This window comes from Lobosporangium transversale (assembly GCF_002105155.1).
Source record: "Lobosporangium transversale strain NRRL 3116 chromosome Unknown BCR41scaffold_63, whole genome shotgun sequence".
Classification (NCBI taxonomy): domain Eukaryota; kingdom Fungi; phylum Mortierellomycota; class Mortierellomycetes; order Mortierellales; family Mortierellaceae; genus Lobosporangium; species Lobosporangium transversale.
This window is the reverse complement of record NW_019029041.1, coordinates 122,134-143,720: the sequence shown is the minus strand read 5'-3', so window position 1 is coordinate 143,720 and position 21,587 is coordinate 122,134. Positions and strand designations below refer to the sequence as shown.

Genomic DNA, 21,587 nt, shown 5'->3' with positions numbered 1-21,587 from the left:
TTCAAGCTTTGATTGTTGAATAAAAAAAGACATATTTCTAATTTCTAAACAAACGATTGAGGTCTAACCGAAGTCTCGATATCGATGTTCTGGATAGCATGGGTCATTGGCCGAAGAGTGTCCCGCTCGACGGCCATATCATAATCAAATGTAATCGACTCTATCCTGTGGATGCAGAGCAAAAATGGTGTTAGCTTTCTAATACGAGTATAAAGCTCCTCTACTGCATGTAAGTACAGGATAGAAAGTCGACTAACCTTGCTTCAGGCTGTAACATAATGATATCGCTCGACTGCACTTCCGCAAGGTCCCGTTTGAGACGCACCCACATATTATTGACATCGACTTTTTTTACGACGCGTCACAGGAAAATGTAGGTTGAATTTTTCGTTACGACGCGTAAGTTTTATAAGAGCTTATTCAGGCATCTGACAATGCAACAGCCATATTGCCTTACTGTGGTAAAAACTGTATTGTTTGGCATATACACGAGTAACCCCAACCATCAAATTAGAAGAGAACCGTAATGCAAAGGGTTCGGAAGGTTGTGATATATCCATACTTTAGTTTTGATCAGAAGTTGAAAGATAGTAAAGGGAAATTAGTGTGTGTCGTCATGACTAGTTTTTCGATCAACGGTGTGGTAAGGCTTACCAAGTCTTGACGATGTTGACATTATTCACGTCTTTCTTGGAAAGTTTGTTGATTCCGGATCGATGAGAGCCCATCATTGCAGCCAACCTCCAGGCGGTTCGATGATCAAGACAAAGAAAGCAAAAAAATTGTATCAAGTACAGATGTATTACTGAAGATTAGCAACAAAGCTGGGATACATTGCATGGCTTGAAGGAGCAAGATCTTCCAACATGTACACTTTGGCTAACACTGATGAGATTTACTGAGTGTTTAGGATGAAGGTTAACATAGACAGTTGAGTGTAGTTGTACTCTTACCAGATCAAACCGAGGCTGTTGTCTTTACGAGTGAGAATATCTTTGCTATAGAACATGCCTCAAAGGTCAGTGGTTGTTCAGAGAAAGAGGACAAAGAGCTAATGAGATATAATGAAGCATGGCACGTGTCAGGAAAAAGAAAAAGAAGCCGCGCAGCCTTTCCATCATCAAATGAAACACGAGTGCAGTCAAACCCCTCTAATCTGATACAGTCAGGACCAGGCATGTGGTAATATTCAAGAATGGAGAAGGTTTTGGAAGGATCGCTGTTTCGCTGTCGGACCTTGAATTACACCTGCCTGTCTTTGAATTCGTATCTGTCTTTTTTAATTGTTATCCCTCTTAGAAATAATGCCAACACCTGATCATCCCATTCCACCATCGGTCCCGTCGCTTTTTCATTCCATCTCAAATGAGGAAGCATGTTCGAGCTACCTAGCTGAGTTACACTTAGAGCTACCTCTAGCTGCTTCACAGTTTGGTTTAGTCCTGAGTACAGCCCTGGAGTATAAAAAAGATCCCACAAAACTTCATACCGTAAAGCCAATATCCGCGCATTCCTCTGGTCTTAAGGAGCCACACTATCGATCCAAACCGTTGCCTGTACACATACAAAGCTATGAGACCCATAAGCAAGGACAGGGACATGCTGATGACGTACAGAAAGGTGAAGCACCAATAGCAGTAGAAAATGATGGTGCACAGACGGAAATAGTAACTTCCACAAAGGTTGATTTGACAATTTCAGGTGACGCGTTGACATTTTATGCGCGCTGCGAACCGCTCTTGATGCAGGCAGCTACTAGTGGTTCAGCAACAGATAATGGCCTCTCAAAGACCACTGGCTCATCGCATGAGGCCTATAACGCGACGTCAGAGAGCTTTACTAAAGCCTTAGAGCAAAGCCAAGGCCAACCTGGTTCGGTCATCCATGGACACTATCAGAATGTTCTGTCAGCTATTACTAATGTTTTAGAGTACCAGTTATCCGAGCGCGTACGTTTGGGCCAAAGTGTTGAGACACAGGACGAATTTTACTGCGTCAATGATATCTGGCGAGAGGCGTTAATTAAACTGGGTAACAATAACTGCCTAAAGACTAGTACCCGAGCCGTCAAGTTTGTGATCAGTGAAGATACATTGCTCCAAGGTGAACCTACGCTCCTCTCCAGATGCAGGCGCTTGGAGAATGAGCATGGATTAATACTTGATTCCATGAGAGAGAGCGATGTCAACAAGATGCTTGATGTCAATAAAGTCAAGTATCCAGAAGAATATGGCAAGAAAATTATCAGACTGTCAAAGTGTTTCCGAGACAAGGATGGTGAGATGGTAGCCTGGGCAGGCACACACGGAGACTGTAAGTATATGTGAGGGTGTAACAAAAAAAAATATCTAATGTTCTCCTGTTTTAACTAGGCTTATTATTTTGCCATCGTTATTATTATTTCTCATTAGTCTCGATTGCAGCATTGCATGTGTTGCCAGAGTACCGTAAATTGAGTCTTGGAAGAATTGTCCTGAACAGCCTCGCACTCACCCACGTCCAATTAGCACGTGGGATGCTGACATCTTTAGGAGGCAAGGACAGTAGTTCGATACCGACATCTTCCTTATATGCGCATGCAGACTGTCTAGACGATAATATTCCAACCATGGCCTTCATGGAGCATGCTGGTTGGCATCGAGTTGGCACTTTCATCTGGTTTGATCTTCTTTACAAGTCACAATCCGAAAAAAAGGACTGAAACTTTTTTTTTTTTTTTTTTTTTTGAAGTTAATGCTACTTCGTAGACTAGGGCATAGATGCTTAGCTTTGCGATCAGTGAATGGTCATTTAGATTTTATTTAACGTAGCAGTTTTACACAGGCAATAGAGTAGAAAGAAAATAACAGCATTCTACATTATCTACATTATATACATGAATACATAAGGAAAGGACAGGAGACTGGGTCATTACAGCATTAGAACGGCATTATGGAATAAAAAGCAAAAAACATTATAAAGAAGCCTTTTTTAAGAAAAAAAAAGGAAGAAAGTCATTGGACGAGTGGCTCTCCATCAACATCTTTCAAGGCAGTTTCAAGGACACGCGTGGGTTTTTGCGACTTCTGGTTGGTGGTATTTGATAGGTCTCCAGTGCCCTCCACCTTGGACTGTGGTCCCATCTCTTGCCTAACCATAACTACTGTAACAGTCCTCATCTTTCCTGATCCTTTCTGTTTCTCCTCTTCGTTGTCTTTGCTCTCGTCCACACCCATAGCCGTTCCCTTGCCCGCGACCATAGCCTCCATAACTTTGATCATCCATGCTTATTTCAAAATACGCCTCCGGGTTCTGCTCACTACGGTTTGCGTCATCGTGACATTGATAGTCATATGACGACGCACAGCCATGTCCATATGTCGCTACAGTTACTGATCTTTCTGACTCTACTAGCTGTCCCTTTCGACCACTGTCACCATGACCACCTCTTCTCCAACTCTTGGCACTGATGTGGGGTGGGACTAGAGTTTGGCGATCAATAGCCTTGCTAACCTTGTCATTCTTTTTAGAACGCAGGGAGAAATTGAGAAATCTTGGGCCATGTCGTGAAGAGGAAGAGGAGATCTCCGCGCCTGCGTTGCTATGTCGATATTGGTCCTGGCCATCCTGATGGATTGTCTTGCTACTGTTGACTCTGGAGCTACCAGGGCCAGCGTAACGGCTCGAGATCCGCTGGCTGGAGCCACTCGATCCAGCAGGTTGTAATGTCATGTGGCTGTGGATCGGCTGTGGATACGCATCCTCCGAACCCGACGAAGACCAATTCATTCTCAAAGAACTCGTACGCGGTAAGGTGGTGTACTGTTTCTTCTCTTGATGCATGGCATGCTGTTGATATGGGTAGCGTGTGCTACGACGTGGCTCTTGTGCCTGGGCAGCTGTCTCCAAATGGCTAGAGCTGGGGTCACCACTGAGGCTGACTACGGCTACAGTACGATCTTGACCGGCATGGCTGGCACTGCTTATCGTAGGCTTTGTCAGAGCGCTAGCCATAAATGGACTGACTTCGCTGTCAACAGAACACTGAGTGTCACTTGAGTTATCAAGTCCGATTTCGTGCTCGCTCAACGGTTGGTCTAGTGAAGAGCCCTTTCTGGAAGATGTCATAGTGGTCGTATTATCGCTGTTTCCACCATCCTGAATATGTGATTCGCTATGGTCACTGCAGGACAAAGGCGACGGTGACCGTGTTGAAGGAGGGGAAAACAACCTATGATTCGGGCTTGTTGATTCGGATGCGACGATGGCAGCGGCAGCGGCAGCGGCGGCAGCTCGAGAAGCGGCTCTTACAGAAGGTGGAGGAGAAAAGCAGACTTTATCTCGGTCACGGTCCGCACTGCACCTGCGACTGTTAGTGCGACTACTAACAATGCTGTCGGCGATAGAGCGACGACTAGAGCTAGCGATACTAGGCGAAAGCGAGATATTGTCAGGAGTAAACCTGCACGTTTTTGCTTGGGAAGGGATAGATTCTGAAGACAAAGTATGGCGAATCCCATGCTCTGAGTATGGGCTGCTTCTGAGGGTTGAAACAGATTGATCAGATGACGTCCTGGAGGCAACAGCAGGTCGTACATGCTGGAACGATGATACTGATGATGGTAGAGAGAAAGGAGGGGATGTAGCGCTAGATGTAGCTGTTGACCGCGAGAAAAATTTGTTGAACCTAGATATGAATTGCGTTTGTTTATCATGGGTCACGTCCGCGCCATATAGCTTAACCTCGTCCGCTCTAGCATGCCATGGAGTCAAAGTGATTCGCAAGGTCATATACCGGTCACTAGATGGTCGCTCATTGTCTTGCTTTTGTGGCTCAAGTAGGCTCTGTGCCTCAGCCATGTCAGAGTCGTAGTCACTGAATACTTTGGAAGGGAAGCCCACCTGAACCATCTCATCAAATTCCTGATCGCTGCTTGTCAGGAACATGCGGAGGGCACGCCTGGTTTGCGGTGCATCATAGAACTGGGTAGGGGATGAACAATTGGAAACTAAAAGAGTGCTGTCTGCGCCCGAAGTCAGGCTGCCTTGCATCCCCTCGACTCTATTAACAACCATGCTTGAGATGCTAGGGAGAATGATTTGTTCAATACTCTCCGCCACTAGGTAAGTATCTTGAAAATCCACGATAGCAGGACTGTCAATAGCTTCCGAAATTTGATCGGGGGTATAAGGTCGGGGTTCTTCAATTTGATCAGCTTTCTTCTGATCCTGAGTGTCCTTATTGCCGTTGTTACTATTGTTGTTGCTGACGAAAATGCTTCTGTCATCAATCCCAGGCATATTGCTGTAGTAGTTATATAGTTGTCCTGAAAGATAGCTCATAGAGTTATGATAAAGTGTCTTTCTCTGCTGTTGACTTCGTAATTTGCTGGTTGTTAGATCTTGATTGGTCCTGAAATGGCTCGTGAAGTTGTTCCCTGAAGTACCTAGATCATCAAAAGCTCGAGATACCTCATTGCTAAAGCCCAGGTTATTCATCATCTCGCTATTATTGACTTTGCATTCTTCTATACACTCAGCATCGTTTGAAGCCTCATTTCGATCGGGCATAGTGTCGGTGTTGTTCGGAGAGGCTGTAGCGGATGATCGCTCGAATTGACTCTTGCAGGACTGAGACACTGTACTCTGATCGTGAAAAATAATATCGGATGCAGCTCCTTCTCCTTGATCTGATTCCTGCCTCTCACCTACTGGATCCAGCCCAGTAGTTGTATTAAGAGTCTGTAAGCTGTCCATGGATATGGTCCGTCTATTTATTGTTGTACATGAGAAAGAACCTGTTGTTTTTGCAGACAATTGGCTGGAACGTGCTGAGGATGCTGTTGATAGTGCCTTACTTGAGTGTATCGAGCTTGATTCGACATCACCACTTGATGTATTTTCTATCAAGAAACCATGTCTGGGTTGGTATTTATGAGGGATATCCTGTTTGCTGCTGTAATGACCCATCATGGCTTGCGAGAATGAAGGCGTTGATATTGGTACTGTTGTTGTTCCTGGGATAGTAGTTGCAGGCGCCATTGTGGATTTTGCTACTGGGATAACGGGTGATTCACATTGTACGAGCCTAGGAGAGCTGATTGGTGAAGGTAGTGCTGGTTCAGAGTCGTACAATACAACGGTTGTACCAGGTTTGGCTCCATACCCTCCAACAACAACAAAAGAATGCATGTTCATGGATGGCTGCGGTGTAGGAAGTTCGTAAGAGCTATGTCTAGTATCGTATGCTGTACTTTGATGATGGCCGACGATGTCTGTTTGTTTAGATGTTGCGGGGCTGCTGCTGGAAATGGTGCCTCGCCTCCTCCGCAAAAAGTTCTTCATAACTGAGGCAGCGCCGTTGATAGGGGACAATGACCGACGAGACAGAGACGAGGGAATAAGTGACTCGTGGTGGATATGAGTGGAATTGAGTGGAGAGAAAGATGAAGTTGGACCTGTGGGGGATTGTGCTGAAGAAAGAGGCGCAACAGCCACAGGCAATGATATGTGGATGGTTTTGCTGTCTCTGCGAAGGGGATTTTTTTGGCGGAGATTTGGTTGTGAGCATGGGAGATTGTCCATGGGAGAGGGCACTAAGGAATATGTAGTAGACATACGGAAGGGTGTGGCCATTTTTTTTTTTTTTAGCACGGGGTAGGTTGGTGTGTCAAGAAAAATAGCTTTTTGGACTTTGGCCCAGTCTGCTTATGCAAAACGCTTATGCCTATTTGTTTGTCCAGTTGCACCACAGAGATGCAAGTGATGGGAGATGCAAAGGATCTGCTTCGATCCAATACACTTCTTGCAATTTTAGTGGAGATCCTATTTATGATAACCAAAATAGACAGGGAGGCGAAGTAATGTCAATCAAATGGTTGAAAGTTGAATTTACCGACGTTACTTTATCACCCCTTGACTATATACCAACATTATCTCCACACATTCATCTACACACGCGTATCAAATTGCTTTTTTTTTTTTTTTTTTTTTTTTTTTTTTTTTTAGTAGAACGTTACATTGATACGAATATTGCCGATTATGATAAATGCAAGTAGACATATAGTCTACTCAATCAACATAAACACTTCGTTGACATGCTTCATTGATGTATCCTATTCCCGGTTTTACATTCCTTTCCAGCCTTAAAATACTCATGCCATACCTTTCGCTAGTCTCTAATAAGAATTAGTTGTCTGAACGATTAGAAGTAGGTTATATATATGAGTGTAGTCAACAGATGTTTCAAAATGAGTGAGGGAAAAGAGGTAGATTGAGCAAGAAGGTGAACTGTGTGAATATGCTTGTGTGAGAAAGATATTAAATCGAGGTTAAGATAATGGAGTCTAGAGTCCAGACAGGCAATGAAGATCGTGAAGTGACAGTGGAGAATAAGCGAAAGCAGAATGCAAATGTAAGCAACTGCCAAAGATGTTTTGATGCCGTAAGATCAGAGACTAATAACAGTGACAGCAGATATCTCAAAGAGGAGGGTTGGAATATGTGGGAAATAGTAAGAGAAAGGACAGAAAGAAAAGAATGAGAGAAGAGAAAGAGAAAGAGAGGAACCGTTGTTGATCTGCATTTCGGGAGCAGTTTTTGCCATTCGCTCATGGAAATCTGACAATCACAGCTGTTGCGGCTATACGCTACGGCTGTCTCATTGTAGTGAGTAAACAAAGGGAACACAAAGGTGGGGCAAGCGAAATGCAACAGCGCACGGTTTCCCATTTGACATGCCTCGGTGAGTACAAAATGTCTAGGATCTCTTGTGTACTTGCTCACTGTGTTTTTTTTTTTATTTTTCCTTCGCATGCCGTCTCTTTCCGTCATTGCCCTTACTTTAGTCCTTCTCAAAAGTGTCAACTAAGCCAGAAAGGAGGGGGTAGGGCTTGCTTTTTTGATTTGGCAAAAATAGCAGCCAAGAAATAGCTATCTACTGTATATGCCAACAAAAGAAAAAACCGACTCTTTCCCTTAAAGAAGACAAGGGGCCGTTTCATTCTCCTTACCTGTGGATGTGGATATGTCTCCACACTGCCTCCTCATTTAGCTTTGTCTTTTTTATTTTATTTTATTTTATTTTATTTTATTTTATTTTATTTTATTTTATTTTATTTTATTTTATTTATTTTATTTATTTTTATAGGGACCAAGACAATATTCGAATGAATTCATAAACAAAACAACACACGAGAGAATGATCTTTGCTTTGATACCTTATGCAAACATGCATGTATCCATGTCTATGTTAATGTTTGAGGACATAGCGCAAAAGTTGCATCCCAACAGTTGGTATTTGAGTACATGTGTCAACGTAACCTCTAATTGTGTTATCAACTCTTGGGGGGCTGACCCACTCAATTTATCTTTCCAATCCAAAGATCCAAAGATGTAAACAATAGAAGAGAAGCCTTCCTGGCCACATGGGATACTCTTTGCTTAAGATGGGTCAATTATTTAAAGTGCTAAACAAAATTCAGGGGCCTGAGCGCATCTCGCTCCGTGTTTGAGCACCATCATTTATCTGCTCCGACTCTATGCTCTTTTCTTTCAGATGAGAAATTACAGACATGTCACGCTGTCAATTATAGATACAGTAAGGCATGTAGAGTCACTTCTCGAAGCTTCTTTTCTGTCATGCTGCAGTATTGTAAATTACTGTATATATACATGTATGCCATCGCCTTCCTTTTGTTTTTTATTTCTTAATGCATCAGCTTATTGCTAAGAATGAATATTCGACTGCAGTCTATGTATTTAGTAGAGTAGAGCAATTAGAGCACGTGGAAACTATAATATGCTCACACAAATTCAACCACAAAGCAATGGGAACTCGTATCGAAATGAATGAATAGCCAATGTTTCGTGTTTAACTCTATGTGAATGCTATCATATAGTCCTATAGTACAGAATGTGATTTTTTTGTTTTTGGGATATTATCATTCGTCATCATCCGATAGATCCTCGCCTGCCCTCTTTCTTTTCTTGATATTGGCAGACTCTTGCTCCTTAGCCACATCAGCTTCCTTAACCATCTTTTTCACAAAGACAAAAGTCTTTGGGTTCTTGTTTTTGATTTCTGCATTCCCGCCTTGGCTCACACCTTCCTTGTAACCAATCGTCCGACGATGTTCATATCCTGAATATTGCTCCGGTCTGAAGGGAAACGATGTCTTCACACCCAGCAAACCAGTCCCTGTCGCTAATCGTTTAATGTTCCACATGTCATAAGGTTGTCCCGACTTCAATGTCACATGGATTTCTCCAGCTTTTTTGTCTCCCTGATCTGTATCCGTGAGGAAGGGTGCCGCCGACTCAAAGAAGGATCGTATTAGCTTTTGATTGCTAATAATATTTCTATGCTGATCTTTAATACTAGCACCTAATTGAACATTAGGATAATGGCGTAAAGAAAGAAAAAAATTAGTAGTCATTCTGCTATTTGCTTTCGATATATCCTATCCAATTGGCTCACTTTGACTTTCTTTTTTTTTTTTTTTTTTTTCAATCCATATAACAGCAAAGTAAACTAAAACTACATATTACCTGCATGAGGAAAGTTAAAGATAATCTTGGAGAATCTTTTCCCTTTAAAGCTCTTGATCTTGTCTAGCTTTGTGGCATCGACCTCAAACAATACAGTTGCGCCGGCTTCCTCGAGCTCCTTGACATTTTCCTGTGCCTCCGTGTATTTTTCAGTCATGGTTGAAAAGGAGTCTAATGTGGTTGCTGTCATTGTGTCTCCACGATTCAGGATCTCTAACGCTAAGCTCTTGGCAAACGAGAAATTGGCTTCACCAACTAACAAAATCGTATCCTGGTCATTATAAGGAGGTGGAGGCAATTTAGACATAGCCTTCTTCTGTGCCTTTAGTTGTTGTGCCTTCTGTATAGTAGATCCGTTAGCACCTTGTTGAGCCTTCTTCGCACTAGCTGCAATAGCAGCCTCCTTTTTCTCATGGACTTCTGTTGCATGTTGCCGCTTCTGGTGAGTATCTTGAAGCTTGAAAAGTGCAGCTTTCAGTTTTGCTTTTTTGAATTTGGGTGCCATGACGACGATTGAATGAGGACTAAGAGGTATAAAAAAAAAGCGATGAGTTTATTCGAAAGATACTTTTTTTTTTTTTTTTTTTTTTGTGACTGCCAAGCACTTTTGAAATATGATAAACAAACATTACAAGTCAAATAAAGGCAATGCAAGTGAATAAGTGAAGAGAATAGCAGGACAGAGACCAGCTTTGCCACTATATTCTCTATTACTTTTATTTGTTTATTTATCTATTTTTCCAAGAGCTAAAAGCTGTTCTTCAACTCTCGAAGGACATGCATTACATCAATAGGATCACTCTTGCCAGTAAATGCCTGCAAGGAAGGCTCACTATAAAAAAAAAATTAGAATGAATGCCAAGTAACGATACACAAAGATTAAATTCCAGAACAGAGAAGAAAAAGCTTACTTGACGCGTAGGAATGGATTGCACAATAGTTCTTCGCCAATAGTACCAGGAATAGTGATTTTAACATTATCATCCATGCACCATTGCAACTTTTGAGTAACATGAGGGTTATCTGGCTCCACATGGTGTGCAAACTGGAGGTTTGCCTTGGTGTATTCATGCCCACAATAGACTTTTGTCTCCACAGGAAGCGTTGCAAGAATGTGCAATAAACTGTTGTACATGTCTGCAGCAGTGCCCTCAAAGAAGCGTCCACAACCACCTATTTGGTTAATACAGGAGGAAAATCACTTTGGTCAGTCAATGAATGCTCCTCAAAAAAAAAAAAAAAAAAAAAAAAAAAAAGGAAGGGTACGAGTAGGACATTCGGTGTAAGTGATCAAGAGAGAAAAAGACTTACTCAAGAAGAGGGTGTCACCTGTGAATACGGCTCTATCGGTACCATCCTTTGCATAATAACTGATACTACCCTTTGTATGACAGTGGGTCCAGAGCGCCTGAATGGTCACGTTTCCAATTTTGAACTCCTCCTTATCCTTGACCACATAGTTGATCTCAGGAATGCGGGCATCAGCGCCATAAACAGCAAGACCAGGCTTTTTTGCGATCAGCTCCACATTACCTCCTGCATGGTCCCAGTGGTGATGTGTGCAGAGAACTGAGGTCAGTTTCGCGCCCAGATGCTGAAGAATATGCATAAGTTTTTGTGGTTCGACAGGATCAACCACAGCTGCTTCTGATGTCTTTTCATCGAGGATGATGTATGAATAGTTGTCTATTTAAAAAATAAAGACGCAAAAGAAACAATTAGTGAGCAATTGATTTTTTTTTTTTTTTTTTTTTTTTTTTTGGTGAACTACCCAGTAGCATAGCAGAAAATAAACGCGTTCAATTGAATTATTCAAATACGAAATCTTCAATCTCACACGCTCTAATTTTTTTTTTTTTTTTTTTTTTTGCACACCCCACACAACAAACATAACAAACATATAAACCCTATCAGGTATATTAAACAGGTACGTTTCTTTCAGTTTACCTTCAAGGACAGGGACAGTGATGACACGCATTAGGAATATATGAAAGAATGAATAAATGAATGGAAGTGTGAAAAGTTTGGGGATCAATCAACTGCAAGACGTTATATTTTGCTATTCTACTTTGTTGTTTTGCGATTTTGTAGTTTTGGTGTAATGGAGTAATGTCGTATTGGGGAATGAAAGAAAAGGGCTGTGAGGATTAGATTCCGAAAACAAATAAATTGCTTGCAAATGAGGGGTTTTTTTTTTTTTTTTTTTTTTTGAACCTGAATAGAAGAGAGGGACAAGCGTGACAGAAAGAATGATAACAGACACAGGAACGGCTAGGAATGAAAGTCAGGAAGAAGAAGGGAAAAAAAAAATGAAATTAAGGAAAAAAAATAAAGAAAAAAAAAAAGGTGATAAAGAAAAGGCGGGTTCTTGCTTTTATATACTTTTTTTCTTTAAATGTTCCGAAAGATCCAAAAGAACAATAGAGAAAAAAGGGACTTGGACAGCATTCATTTTGACTTGATCTGGTCTGGTCGATGAGGTCTTACTAAATGATTATTAAAACAAAGATTATGCAAAAAGAAAAAAAAAAAGTAAGCACGCGGCATACACATTCATTTTGCATTACAACAACAGCTGTATACAATAGTACATGTATTTACAATAGACGATTAAATCAACTTATGAGAAGCAAATAGTGTTAATTCATTTGTACATGAATACCAACGGAAATCCTCTTTCCTATTCAAAAGGTCAAAAAAAAGAGCATTTTAAAGAGATGAGAGAAAGAGAATGGAGGTCTCTTTTTTTTTACGAAACTCTCATAGACAGACAAAGGGGAATTTATTTTTTTTTGAATTGCTCCATTCGAATTTTCCTCATCGAACGTTCTCTGCTTCTTTTTTTGCTTGTGTGGTTCCCCTTTTTTATTTTAATTACTTTATCTCCATCCTTTGACGCGATGCAAAACAAGTCTTCCAATGTGTCACCTACCCCACCCCTTGATGAATTCTTAAAGTTTAGTCTATTCATTGCAATGCTCTGAATGCGAAATGGCTCTGCAGGCCTTGTTTCCCCTTCGGAGCGTTTGATCACAATACCTGCTTGTACATTTGTATTTATTAAATGTATATGACGCCGAATCATAGATTCTTTTTATTCACACACATAGACTATGCACGTATTTCATGCAGCTCAGACAATCCTACATTTTGTACCTCCAACAAAAGAAATTACATACCGAAAAAGAAAAAAAGAACGCAATTGAAGATCACTGTCATCTGCTTACGTCCAATAGCTGCTATCTTTTACTCATACTCCCATGCGTCCATACTCTCTCCTGTGTACAATCATTATATATACTCCACTGTTGAGCAATTAAAAAAGAAAACATAAATTATATATATACAAAATAAATAAAAAAAAAAAAAAGACTATATTCAGTTGCTTCTACTGGACTCTTTTTCAGCTGCTCACTAAAGTGAGTATTAATAAGGACTAAATCTTCTTTCTGAATCAAAAAAGTGACATTCGAAATGGGAAGCCTTTGTTTTTCTTCCTTTCTTTTGGTGGCGGAGTAAAACAAGGGCAGTGCAGAAATCCTTAATTAGAGAAACCATCAAATGGCTTTTCATTGGACATGTCATGTGGTTCAGAAAAGGCTGTATATCCATCATTCATATCGTATTTGGTCTGGGAACCAGCATGTTGGCCCCATCCCCACCCTATCTTCCCTTTTCCACGTTTCCTATGATATTAGCAAGATAGCAATCATTCTGAGCAACATGAGCACGCTACATTATTACTGTATATACTTACCAACATTCCCTTTTATTCCATTAGCTTTTACATTGATCAAGGTATACAATCCTTCTTACGTGCTGCACACACTCTTGTAGAACTACATGCAATCCCCTACACATAATCTGCTAGCCGCGGCTATGCCTTAAGTTGTTGAGATTATCCATAAAAAGAAAATCAGAATTAACTTTGCTAATATTTAATTTTTTATATAGGGCTTAGAATAAGGAAGGAAGGAAGGAATTTCCCAGACAAACCAATCGGACCAAATACAGTCTTATTACTACAAATAATTACACAAGCACAAACACTTTGAACAACAACCATCCTAAAATGTCATCAAGTCCTCAAAGCCATCATTACGACCAACAGCAGTTAGAATCTTTGGGCCCCTCTTCTTCTTCTCCTTCCTCTTCACCCCCGGTTCTCGAGGAGCTTGCTAGTTCATTAGACAGAGGTCATCGGGCCCTTTCGGATATCGCCACTGGTCCATTCAAGAGTACGCAACAGGCACTCAGTCAGACTCATTCCAATCTCCACTTCACGGCTCGTCAGCTTTCTGACTCTACTCAGAACTTGGTTCGAACTCAGTCGACAATCGAAACTCTTATAATCAAAATCAAAAACGCTCAAGAATTCTTGTCTCCGACCAACTGAAGTGAGCAAAATATATATATTATAAAAAAAAAATAAAAAAAATAAAAGAAAAAAAAAAAAAAAAGACTTTATAAAACAATAACATAAAGTTTTCTCAGAAAACAAAAGCTATCAATTAATCTTAACAGTTTGTTCTACCAAGCTTGTGGCTATTAATGAAAAAATAAACGACGAATTTTTTTTCTTTTGTAATCAAATGTGTATTTAGAATCAAGGATGAAAAATCCTAAGAATTTAAAGATATAGAGAGCAAGTCAACACTGTAGCATTGTGAGTTCCAAATATGCACTATCCTTGAATTCCAATTGTGAATAACGTTGCGGAATAAAATAAACTTTTTGCTTTAAATGTATTTGGTGGAAGAAACAAAGACAAGAATAACTGCTGTAATATAGAGAGAACGGAGAGAGATAATGTTGCCACCACTATTGATTTCTCTTTCCCTATTGATGTATAGTCTTAGTCTCGTGGGCTCTTTTGGTGTATAGGGACAATAAAATTACTACTGTATAAATATATTAATACGTGTATATGTATATATATATATATATATTCTTTCATCCAAAAATTTATTACTCTAGCGTGAATGTACAACAATCGGTGGTAATTGAGCAGCATTGGGGGTATGTACAATATCCATGAATCCGATACGAGCACATCCCATGCGCTGTCGTAAACAAAGTACTCTCCTAAACAACTCCAAATTCGATTGATGATCTAGCAAACCCTGTCGAAGATGAGTCATGAACATATAAAAGTCGCAGACGGCTACAATCCTGTCACGGCAGAACCGGTCCAGTGAATAACATGGAGGAGACGAGAGAGTAGAAGAAACAGAGGGGCAAGAGAGATGAGGAGGTTCTGTACTAGATCCGGCGCTGAAGTCTCCTTGAGGATTCACAATCCGCAGTCGGAATTCACACGAACGCTTGATACCACATAGGCAGCACGGGACATTTGGCGGAGTAGTGCTGTCATGGTCTTGATCTTGCTGCTGCGGCGGCACCTCTTGTATGGATGTACGGCGATGAGTATTTTTTTTCCAAAACTCGATTTCACATTCATTCCGCTCCATAGCTGTGAGCAATTGTTGGAACCAGGATGTCTGTGAGTTGGTTTCATAAGACTTCGGCGAAAGCAAGGAATGTGCAGGTACAGAAGAAGAAGGGGACGGTGTGCCTGACTGTAACCATGAATTGATCCAACTGCCTTGTTTTGCAATTGTTGCTGGGCGAGGATGGACGAGTAAGCAAGGGTATATATCTTCCTCAAGGACGCGCTTCATAAATGGTGAGCTTTGCATATTATGTGAAAACTGCTGTTGCTGGTGCGGGACAGCTCCTGTTACGGACTGCATCCCGCTGGGATTAGTATTAGTAATAGGATTTCCAGTTACGTCGTGGGATGATAGAGGTTTTTGAGTGCTCTTCCTGCGACCGAAGCCAAGCCCAAAGCTTATCCTTTTGGGTATAGATTCTGAGTTTACCCGAAACAGAGCCAAGTGACTCTCGAATTCTTGGAATGCCACATTGTCTACAAAAACCGAGGGTGGTCTTTGTTCAATAGCTGTTACCGGGAGTGACAACGCCATTGCTGTCGGTGTTGGAGGCGTTTTTGTCTGAGGAGACATTGAGGATATGGAAGCCTCAGTCTTCAATAGGTTGGGCCTGATAACAAGAGGAGATAGCGATGGCGGCAATGCTGCCTGCATTGCTGTTTCCGTTGCAGTGGCAGAATCTGTAGGAGGCACTGTTGTTGTTGCAGCTCCAGTAGCCACCTCTGGTTTATCTTCTTCTCCATCTCCTTCCTTGCTCAACCGGGTCTCTTCATTGTTGCTTATTGAGGCTGGCTGAGCAGTGGCACTTTGGACCTGAGCAAGCTCCATGATCCCGACACAGTCAGCAGCCAGAGTCCTCATCCGCTTGATCCCTTGTGCAACCATGCCCATACTTTCTGAAAGTCCCTTGCATGATGTTGCAATCAATCGCTTCCTCTTACTTGCATTTGATGGCAATGAACAGTCATTACCGGATCCTTGCTGCTCTGACGCACTTGTGCTTTCCATGGACTTTAAAGTGATCATGGCTATTTCACTCGCCTCATCTAACGCTGCCTGTGCACAAGTAAGGTCGCTCACACTCAGAAGTAGCTCGTTTGAGAAGCGAGTCAGGTCTGCAATTAACTGCTGATGAACTTGCTCTGCTCTTTGGTGGCGGGTTAGTTCCTGAAGGCGAAGACGGTCCAATGCTTGGATATGCTGCTTCAGAAACACACATTCATCCATGAAGCCACCGGCGACATCTGCCTCCAGCGGTTGAGGGGTCCCCGATAGCGTCGCTTGGAATGAGGCTACAGAAATTGAGTGATCGTGTACCTTGTCCGTGGCAGTGGTAGTGAAAGCAAGATGAGATTTCGGGTGACTCAAGGGATTTGATCCCGTCATAAATTCTGTTGCGGGCTGCATGTTTGGAACGGTCAGGCTAGAGTCCTGTTTATCCTCCACTCTCGTAGTATCGGAATAAATAGTTGGACACCGTGCTTCATCGTCGCCATCGCCATTGTTACTCAGAGTATCCCTGCTATTCTCTTCAGCTTTTGACAGGGCCATATTTGGCTCGTCATCCTGCCTCTGGATCCTTTGGCTAATTGGACTCACCAAGCTCGTATTATCTAACCACTCCTGTAGCGCTGCATTTGGAGCATCCAGCTCCTGAGCTACTCTTCGATCCACTTCCATATCTGTTGCTTCTCTACCAGGCTCCTGTGAATTCTCAACGGTTTTCAGGTGTCTCAATGCTGTCAGCATAGCATTCCTGTATACTATCTCTAATGCATCTTGACGCTGGCTGCGGCTTCCAGTCTCCATAGTGTGTTGATACCGACGCTGTATTAGTTGTGGGCCCTCATTGTCAACTGTGAACCTTCCTGATGCTTGCCTATAGGCCTGAACTGGTGACAACTCGCTGTCATGATCGAAATGTGGCGACATAGCAACAGAGGGTTGTTTGTACATATTGTCGCTATGGGATGGTCGACGAGTAGACGAAGCCAGTAGAGCTTCCTCAAGAGCAAATGATGTCCACCGGATAGCGGTCTCGGCATTATCAATCCAGGCTCGGTCCTTCTGAACGGTTGCATCTAGATCCTGAATGACACGGATCATCTGGATCCTATCTTGCTCGTACAGCGGGATTGACTAACGAACATTACAAAAGAAACAAGGGCAGAAATATTCGGAAACAAATTAGATATAAATGGTATAGAAAGGAAGAACGATGAAAGGGAACCACAGGATGGCGAGAAGAAAGAGATAGGAAAAGCACTCACTTGACAGTCTTCTTCCAGTTCAATCAGCCTAGCTTCGAGCGCACTAACTGTTTGGATGGCTTCTTGAACCCAAGGCATTACTTCAATTTCATCCTCCATAATAGACTCCAGATCCTGACCATCCTCATCCGTTGACGCAACCATCGCTGTCTCAGAAAAAGTGAAGAAGTTACTCTGTTCATCTTGACTAATGGATTGCTCATCATCGTCATCATATTGGTCTCCGTACAAATACAGGTCCAGATCCTCATCAAAATCACTCATAGTCTCTTCTTCAGCTCCTCCTATATCCCCTTCTTGTTCTCCGTGCGGTAAGAAGCAGGTGTTGTTTTTGTTGATAATGCTGGTGCCCTTCAGAGATGCTAATCCTTGGCACTTCGAGTACAACTCAGCTGTCAAAGGCAATAATGATGTTCTTGTTGGCGAATTGACACAAGTTGACATAGAGTTGATTGAATCTCGATAGTTCATATTATTGTTATTGCTACTATTGTTGCTGTTGCTCTCGCCGTTGTAAAAGAATTGAGTAGAGAGGCTTTCTTTACTGGGATCTTCCACTGCAGTTGAAGGGGATTCCTGTTCTTCTTGAACTTGGGCCAGATTTCGAGGGTAACTGTCGGCTTGAAGACAATGGTTGTGATGATGGTAAGAAGAGTGTCGTCTTCTACGAGGCAAAGACAAGATAGCTTCATGCTTATTATTATCTCTATCCGAAATTGGCCATGAGAGCTTGCTATTAACGTGAACTGATCTTCTTCTTCCTCTTAATTCTTTTAATTCTTTTAATTTATCAAGAGTAAGAGAGAGATTAAGTGGCGGGAGATGGTGACTTTTTGAGCCCTCTGTTTTTACTGTTTTTGTTGTTATTCTTGGTACTGATAGTGGAATGCAAATTGAAACTGTCCGTGTCCGAGATGTTTTAGTGTCCTTTCCATTACAATTAGCGTCCTTTCCGTTACTATTTGCTCTCGCATAACTCCAATTGTCGCTGTTGTTGCTCTCGCTCATATTCTTGTTCATACTGTTGTTGTTGTTGTTGTTGTTGTTGTCAATGTAAAAAGAGTAGACAGGGGGAAGGCTAGTTGCGGGAGAATGAGAGAGAGATGATAGGGATGCAAGGGGGTTCAGGATATCTTTTTGGGAAGCAATGTGCGTATAGTTGCATGGTTGTCCCGAGGGATTGAAATGGAGGGACTTTGTAGAGGGTACAGCTACCGCAGGCATAGTTATTGTTGTTGCTGTTGTTGTTGCTGTTGTTGTTGCTGCCGCAGGTGAGTCATTGCCTGCGGTGATGTTGGTGTTGGTATCAGTAGGGTAGGAAGACTTGCAGAGAAGCATGGTTGTGTCAAGGGTAGGTTGAACACTGCGATTTTGATGCTCCTCGAATGTGCTGTGTGTGTTCAAGTCCACAAGGCTCATGATCGACAAGGTCAGGGATTTACTCGCAATTCCCCTTTTTTTACAGGTATTTTGTTACTCCGACTCGATGTAAAGAAAACGTTGAATAGAGAGATATATGCAAGGGAGGCAGAGGAGTAAGAAAAACGAGAGAAGAGAAGAAAGCGGAGGAAGAAGAGAGAAGAGAGGGAAAAAGAAGAGAAGGTAAAGGAGAAAAAGAAGAGAGAAAAAAAAGGAGTAGAGTGAGAAATTATAGGAACGAACAAATGAAACCTTAAATATTCTTCTTTGACTGGATGACACACACGCATCTTTCCCGCTACTAATACCGCCAGGGTTTCTTTTTTTAGGCAGGCCTGTCAGTGATAAAGGGCATTGAACGCGACTTCCTCAAAGGATATTCAAGATCAAACTTAGCTAGTGATGGCAATGATTGATCTCGCATGTCTTACAAGAATGTAAGTTGAGAATTAGTTGTATCCTTTTTAAAACTCGGGATCGCCTGCCACATCCACGCCTTAGGCTCGAATCCAGCCTTTAGAAGAACATACGAAAGTCTTTTTTTTCCTACTGTTACCGTCTTACAGGCACATGTGCAACAGGTAGCGGAGAAGGAAGAAAAAGGGGCGTGTCTGTGCGGGATTGACAATCCGTGCACAATGACACCTTGCTTTCATGTATTCAAAACTAAATTCGGAAATATAGTTCTCTTTCTTTTTTCATTTCCGTCTACTTTTTTATACTGTCAATAAGATTTATTTAATGGTCTCGCGCCGCATCTTCTTGGCAAATGCTACGAGACGGTACCAAGAGTAAACCTGCGTTAACCAAATTGTTGCAAATGATACGATCCAAATTATAGGATTGATGATCCACATATCTGGATCTATAGGGTCCGGTCGGAGGATCGACTCGAATTTCAGAATTAACGGAGAACCAGTAGGAGAAGACTCTAGTAGCGATGATGCCTTTAAGGACATACGATCCCAAGATCCCGTCTGAATCTTGTTCAGACCCAACCAACCCAGCATACAGCCAAAGATCACAAAAGCAGTAAAGAAATAGAGAAGGTGAAAAATCTTGAACAGCATTTGAGGCCTTCTCGAGCTGGATGGCGAATTAGAGCTAGAACGATAAGAGCGAACCAGCAGCCAGCAAGCCCAGAGACCGAAGATTGGAAGTATCGCAGTGAATACGAGAAGTAAGCCTAAGGCAAAGATAGGAACGCTTGTATCTACTAGTAGTAATAATAATAGCAATAGCAATAAGCAACTAAGCCTGTAAAGTGATTTTCTCACACCTTTTGCGTTTGATAATTTTACCATTCGGGAACCGGCTTGCTTGGAAGACAAGAACGCTAAGAACGCCATTGTACAGGAACATGAACATACAGATCAAAACAGTCACCCAAGCTAATGACATACAACTCCTGTAGATTACATAAAACAAATAACAAAAATGTTAGATCAATCACCACTATTAACTATCAATTGTCTTTTTTTTTTTTTTTTTTTACCTTGGTCGATCCATATGTTGGCTAGCATCTACATTCACATCAAGCAACTGATCATGTGATAGTTTCTTCTTTTGTATCAATGCCTTAAGTTTGGCCTTTTCGTCTTCTGACAGATCATTGTTCTTATGGTCATCAACACCTTGACTACGGTCATTACTATCTGGCTCTACAACTCCCAAACTCGAGATCTTCTTGCTCTTTAGTTTTTTCGACAGCTTCCTCCAACGCTGCCCCCATCCTTGTTCTTGCGAACCATGTGGGAGTGAATGGTCTGGGGAATTCCGGCGATGTACAGGGAGGCGGAATTGGGAGGATCGCTTTAACATTTTTTCCTGTCGTACATGTCGTGCAAGTTGCTGTTGATACAAAAGGTTAGAATTCTTGAGGCGATCATGCCCTTGAAGGCTGCATCGAAAATTATTACACGGAACATGTGCACTTACAGGACGAGTCACATCATTAACACTGTTCCCTTGCAAATCGGATTCAGTACTATCGTAATCATCGACGTTGGCACCTGTCCTATAGTTGACAGGCATTCCATAGTCATAAATGCTGTGAGGTCGCTGATGTGCCTTTCGTGAAGACGCGGCCCCTTGCGCAGGTGACGGGTGAAGAGAATGATTATGACTTTGGCTATAGTCACTGGGTTGCAACTGATGATGGTCGTAATTGTCGTCAAGTACATTGATTTCGAGCAATGTTGCAGTGCTTGCGCGTCGTGCAAGTTCATTGGGAGAGCCAGCATATAAAGGAAGCATTGTTGTTATTGAGGCAGATGTAGGCCGTTTAGGGATTGGTGGCGTTGGTGTCGATGTACGAGAAGGGGCTAATATGTGATGGTTTGAATGCCCATGCACAGACACCTCATATGCAGGAGCAGGAACAGAAAGCGACATATTATCATCAGACGCGGCACATCTTTGGAGACGCGCTGTTCGGATGAGATTGTCTAGATAGCCCTGATCTTCATCCTCCTTCAGGGTATTTGATCGGTGAATAGGAGTCTCCATTATTAATATCTATGGGCTTTATTTTTCTCACGCCTGGGGATCGCACAGTTATTAAATATGTCGTAGATAACAGATTGGATAAAAGGATGGATGCGTGAAATAAGGAAATATCCAATAGCTGTGTTAGAGAGATTATATGGCACTTTAATAGGGAAAAAAAGTGAATAGGTGTAAATTTATATATACATGTTTGCGTGAGGGATGGAGGGGGTTTTGTCTCAATATTTATACAAATGAGAATACAACTCAAAGGCCTTGTGTTGTTTGTGTTGTTTTGTTTGTTTGTTTGTGTTGACGACCTTTATGTATAGTCGAATCTGGTAAAGAAATTCACCATGGATTTCCAGCTTCGACTGTTCATGTACATGTACACGCAAATAAGGACCATGTTCGCAAAAATAGCTGACAT

At 41.8% G+C, this 21,587-nt stretch overlaps 7 protein-coding genes across 7 annotated transcripts; 1 reads left to right on the top strand and 6 right to left on the bottom strand.

The window, feature by feature from the left end:
- Positions 1-220: 220 nt before the first annotated feature.
- On the bottom strand, positions 221-1,044 carry BCR41DRAFT_342538 (Rad21/Rec8-like protein; the record flags this gene model as incomplete). The annotated part of the gene is made up of 4 exons (XM_022022294.1): positions 954-1,044; positions 655-741; positions 458-561; positions 221-345 (listed from the first exon to the last, which is right to left on the bottom strand). The coding sequence occupies exons 1-4, from the start codon at positions 1,007-1,009 to the stop codon at positions 221-223; spliced, it is 372 nt and encodes a 123-aa protein (XP_021876150.1). The 5' UTR covers positions 1,010-1,044.
- Positions 1,045-1,304: 260 nt separating this feature from the next.
- BCR41DRAFT_401493 (hypothetical protein) lies at positions 1,305-2,701 on the top strand (the record flags this gene model as incomplete). Its single annotated transcript, XM_022029224.1, has 2 exons — positions 1,305-2,313; positions 2,412-2,701. The coding sequence occupies 2 exons, from the start codon at positions 1,305-1,307 to the stop codon at positions 2,699-2,701; spliced, it is 1,299 nt and encodes a 432-aa protein (XP_021876149.1).
- Positions 2,702-2,779: 78 nt separating this feature from the next.
- Positions 2,780-6,629, bottom strand: BCR41DRAFT_363492 (hypothetical protein). The gene has a single exon (XM_022025892.1). The coding sequence runs from the start codon at positions 6,613-6,615 to the stop codon at positions 3,130-3,132; it is 3,486 nt and encodes a 1,161-aa protein (XP_021876148.1). The 5' UTR covers positions 6,616-6,629; the 3' UTR covers positions 2,780-3,129.
- A 2,292-nt stretch (positions 6,630-8,921) lies between these two features.
- BCR41DRAFT_313764 (hypothetical protein) lies at positions 8,922-9,835 on the bottom strand (the record flags this gene model as incomplete). Its single annotated transcript, XM_022021155.1, has 2 exons — positions 8,922-9,364; positions 9,529-9,835. The coding sequence occupies 2 exons, from the start codon at positions 9,833-9,835 to the stop codon at positions 8,922-8,924; spliced, it is 750 nt and encodes a 249-aa protein (XP_021876147.1).
- Positions 9,836-10,216: 381 nt separating this feature from the next.
- BCR41DRAFT_363489 (beta-lactamase-like protein) lies at positions 10,217-11,707 on the bottom strand. The gene is made up of 4 exons (XM_022025891.1): positions 11,476-11,707; positions 10,840-11,214; positions 10,440-10,701; positions 10,217-10,360 (listed from the first exon to the last, which is right to left on the bottom strand). The coding sequence occupies exons 1-4, from the start codon at positions 11,504-11,506 to the stop codon at positions 10,276-10,278; spliced, it is 753 nt and encodes a 250-aa protein (XP_021876146.1). The 5' UTR covers positions 11,507-11,707; the 3' UTR covers positions 10,217-10,275.
- Positions 11,708-14,478: 2,771 nt separating this feature from the next.
- On the bottom strand, positions 14,479-18,838 carry BCR41DRAFT_390255 (hypothetical protein). The gene is made up of 2 exons (XM_022028201.1): positions 17,252-18,838; positions 14,479-17,120 (listed from the first exon to the last, which is right to left on the bottom strand). Exons 1-2 carry the CDS (start codon positions 18,668-18,670, stop codon positions 14,502-14,504), a joined length of 4,038 nt encoding a protein of 1,345 aa, XP_021876145.1. The 5' UTR covers positions 18,671-18,838; the 3' UTR covers positions 14,479-14,501.
- Positions 18,839-19,404: 566 nt separating this feature from the next.
- Positions 19,405-20,756, bottom strand: BCR41DRAFT_426244 (hypothetical protein; the record flags this gene model as incomplete). The annotated part of the gene is made up of 4 exons (XM_022030708.1): positions 20,609-20,756; positions 20,166-20,521; positions 19,972-20,078; positions 19,405-19,886 (listed from the first exon to the last, which is right to left on the bottom strand). Exons 1-4 carry the CDS (start codon positions 20,702-20,704, stop codon positions 19,405-19,407), a joined length of 1,041 nt encoding a protein of 346 aa, XP_021876144.1. The 5' UTR covers positions 20,705-20,756.
- Positions 20,757-21,587: the final 831 nt, after the last annotated feature.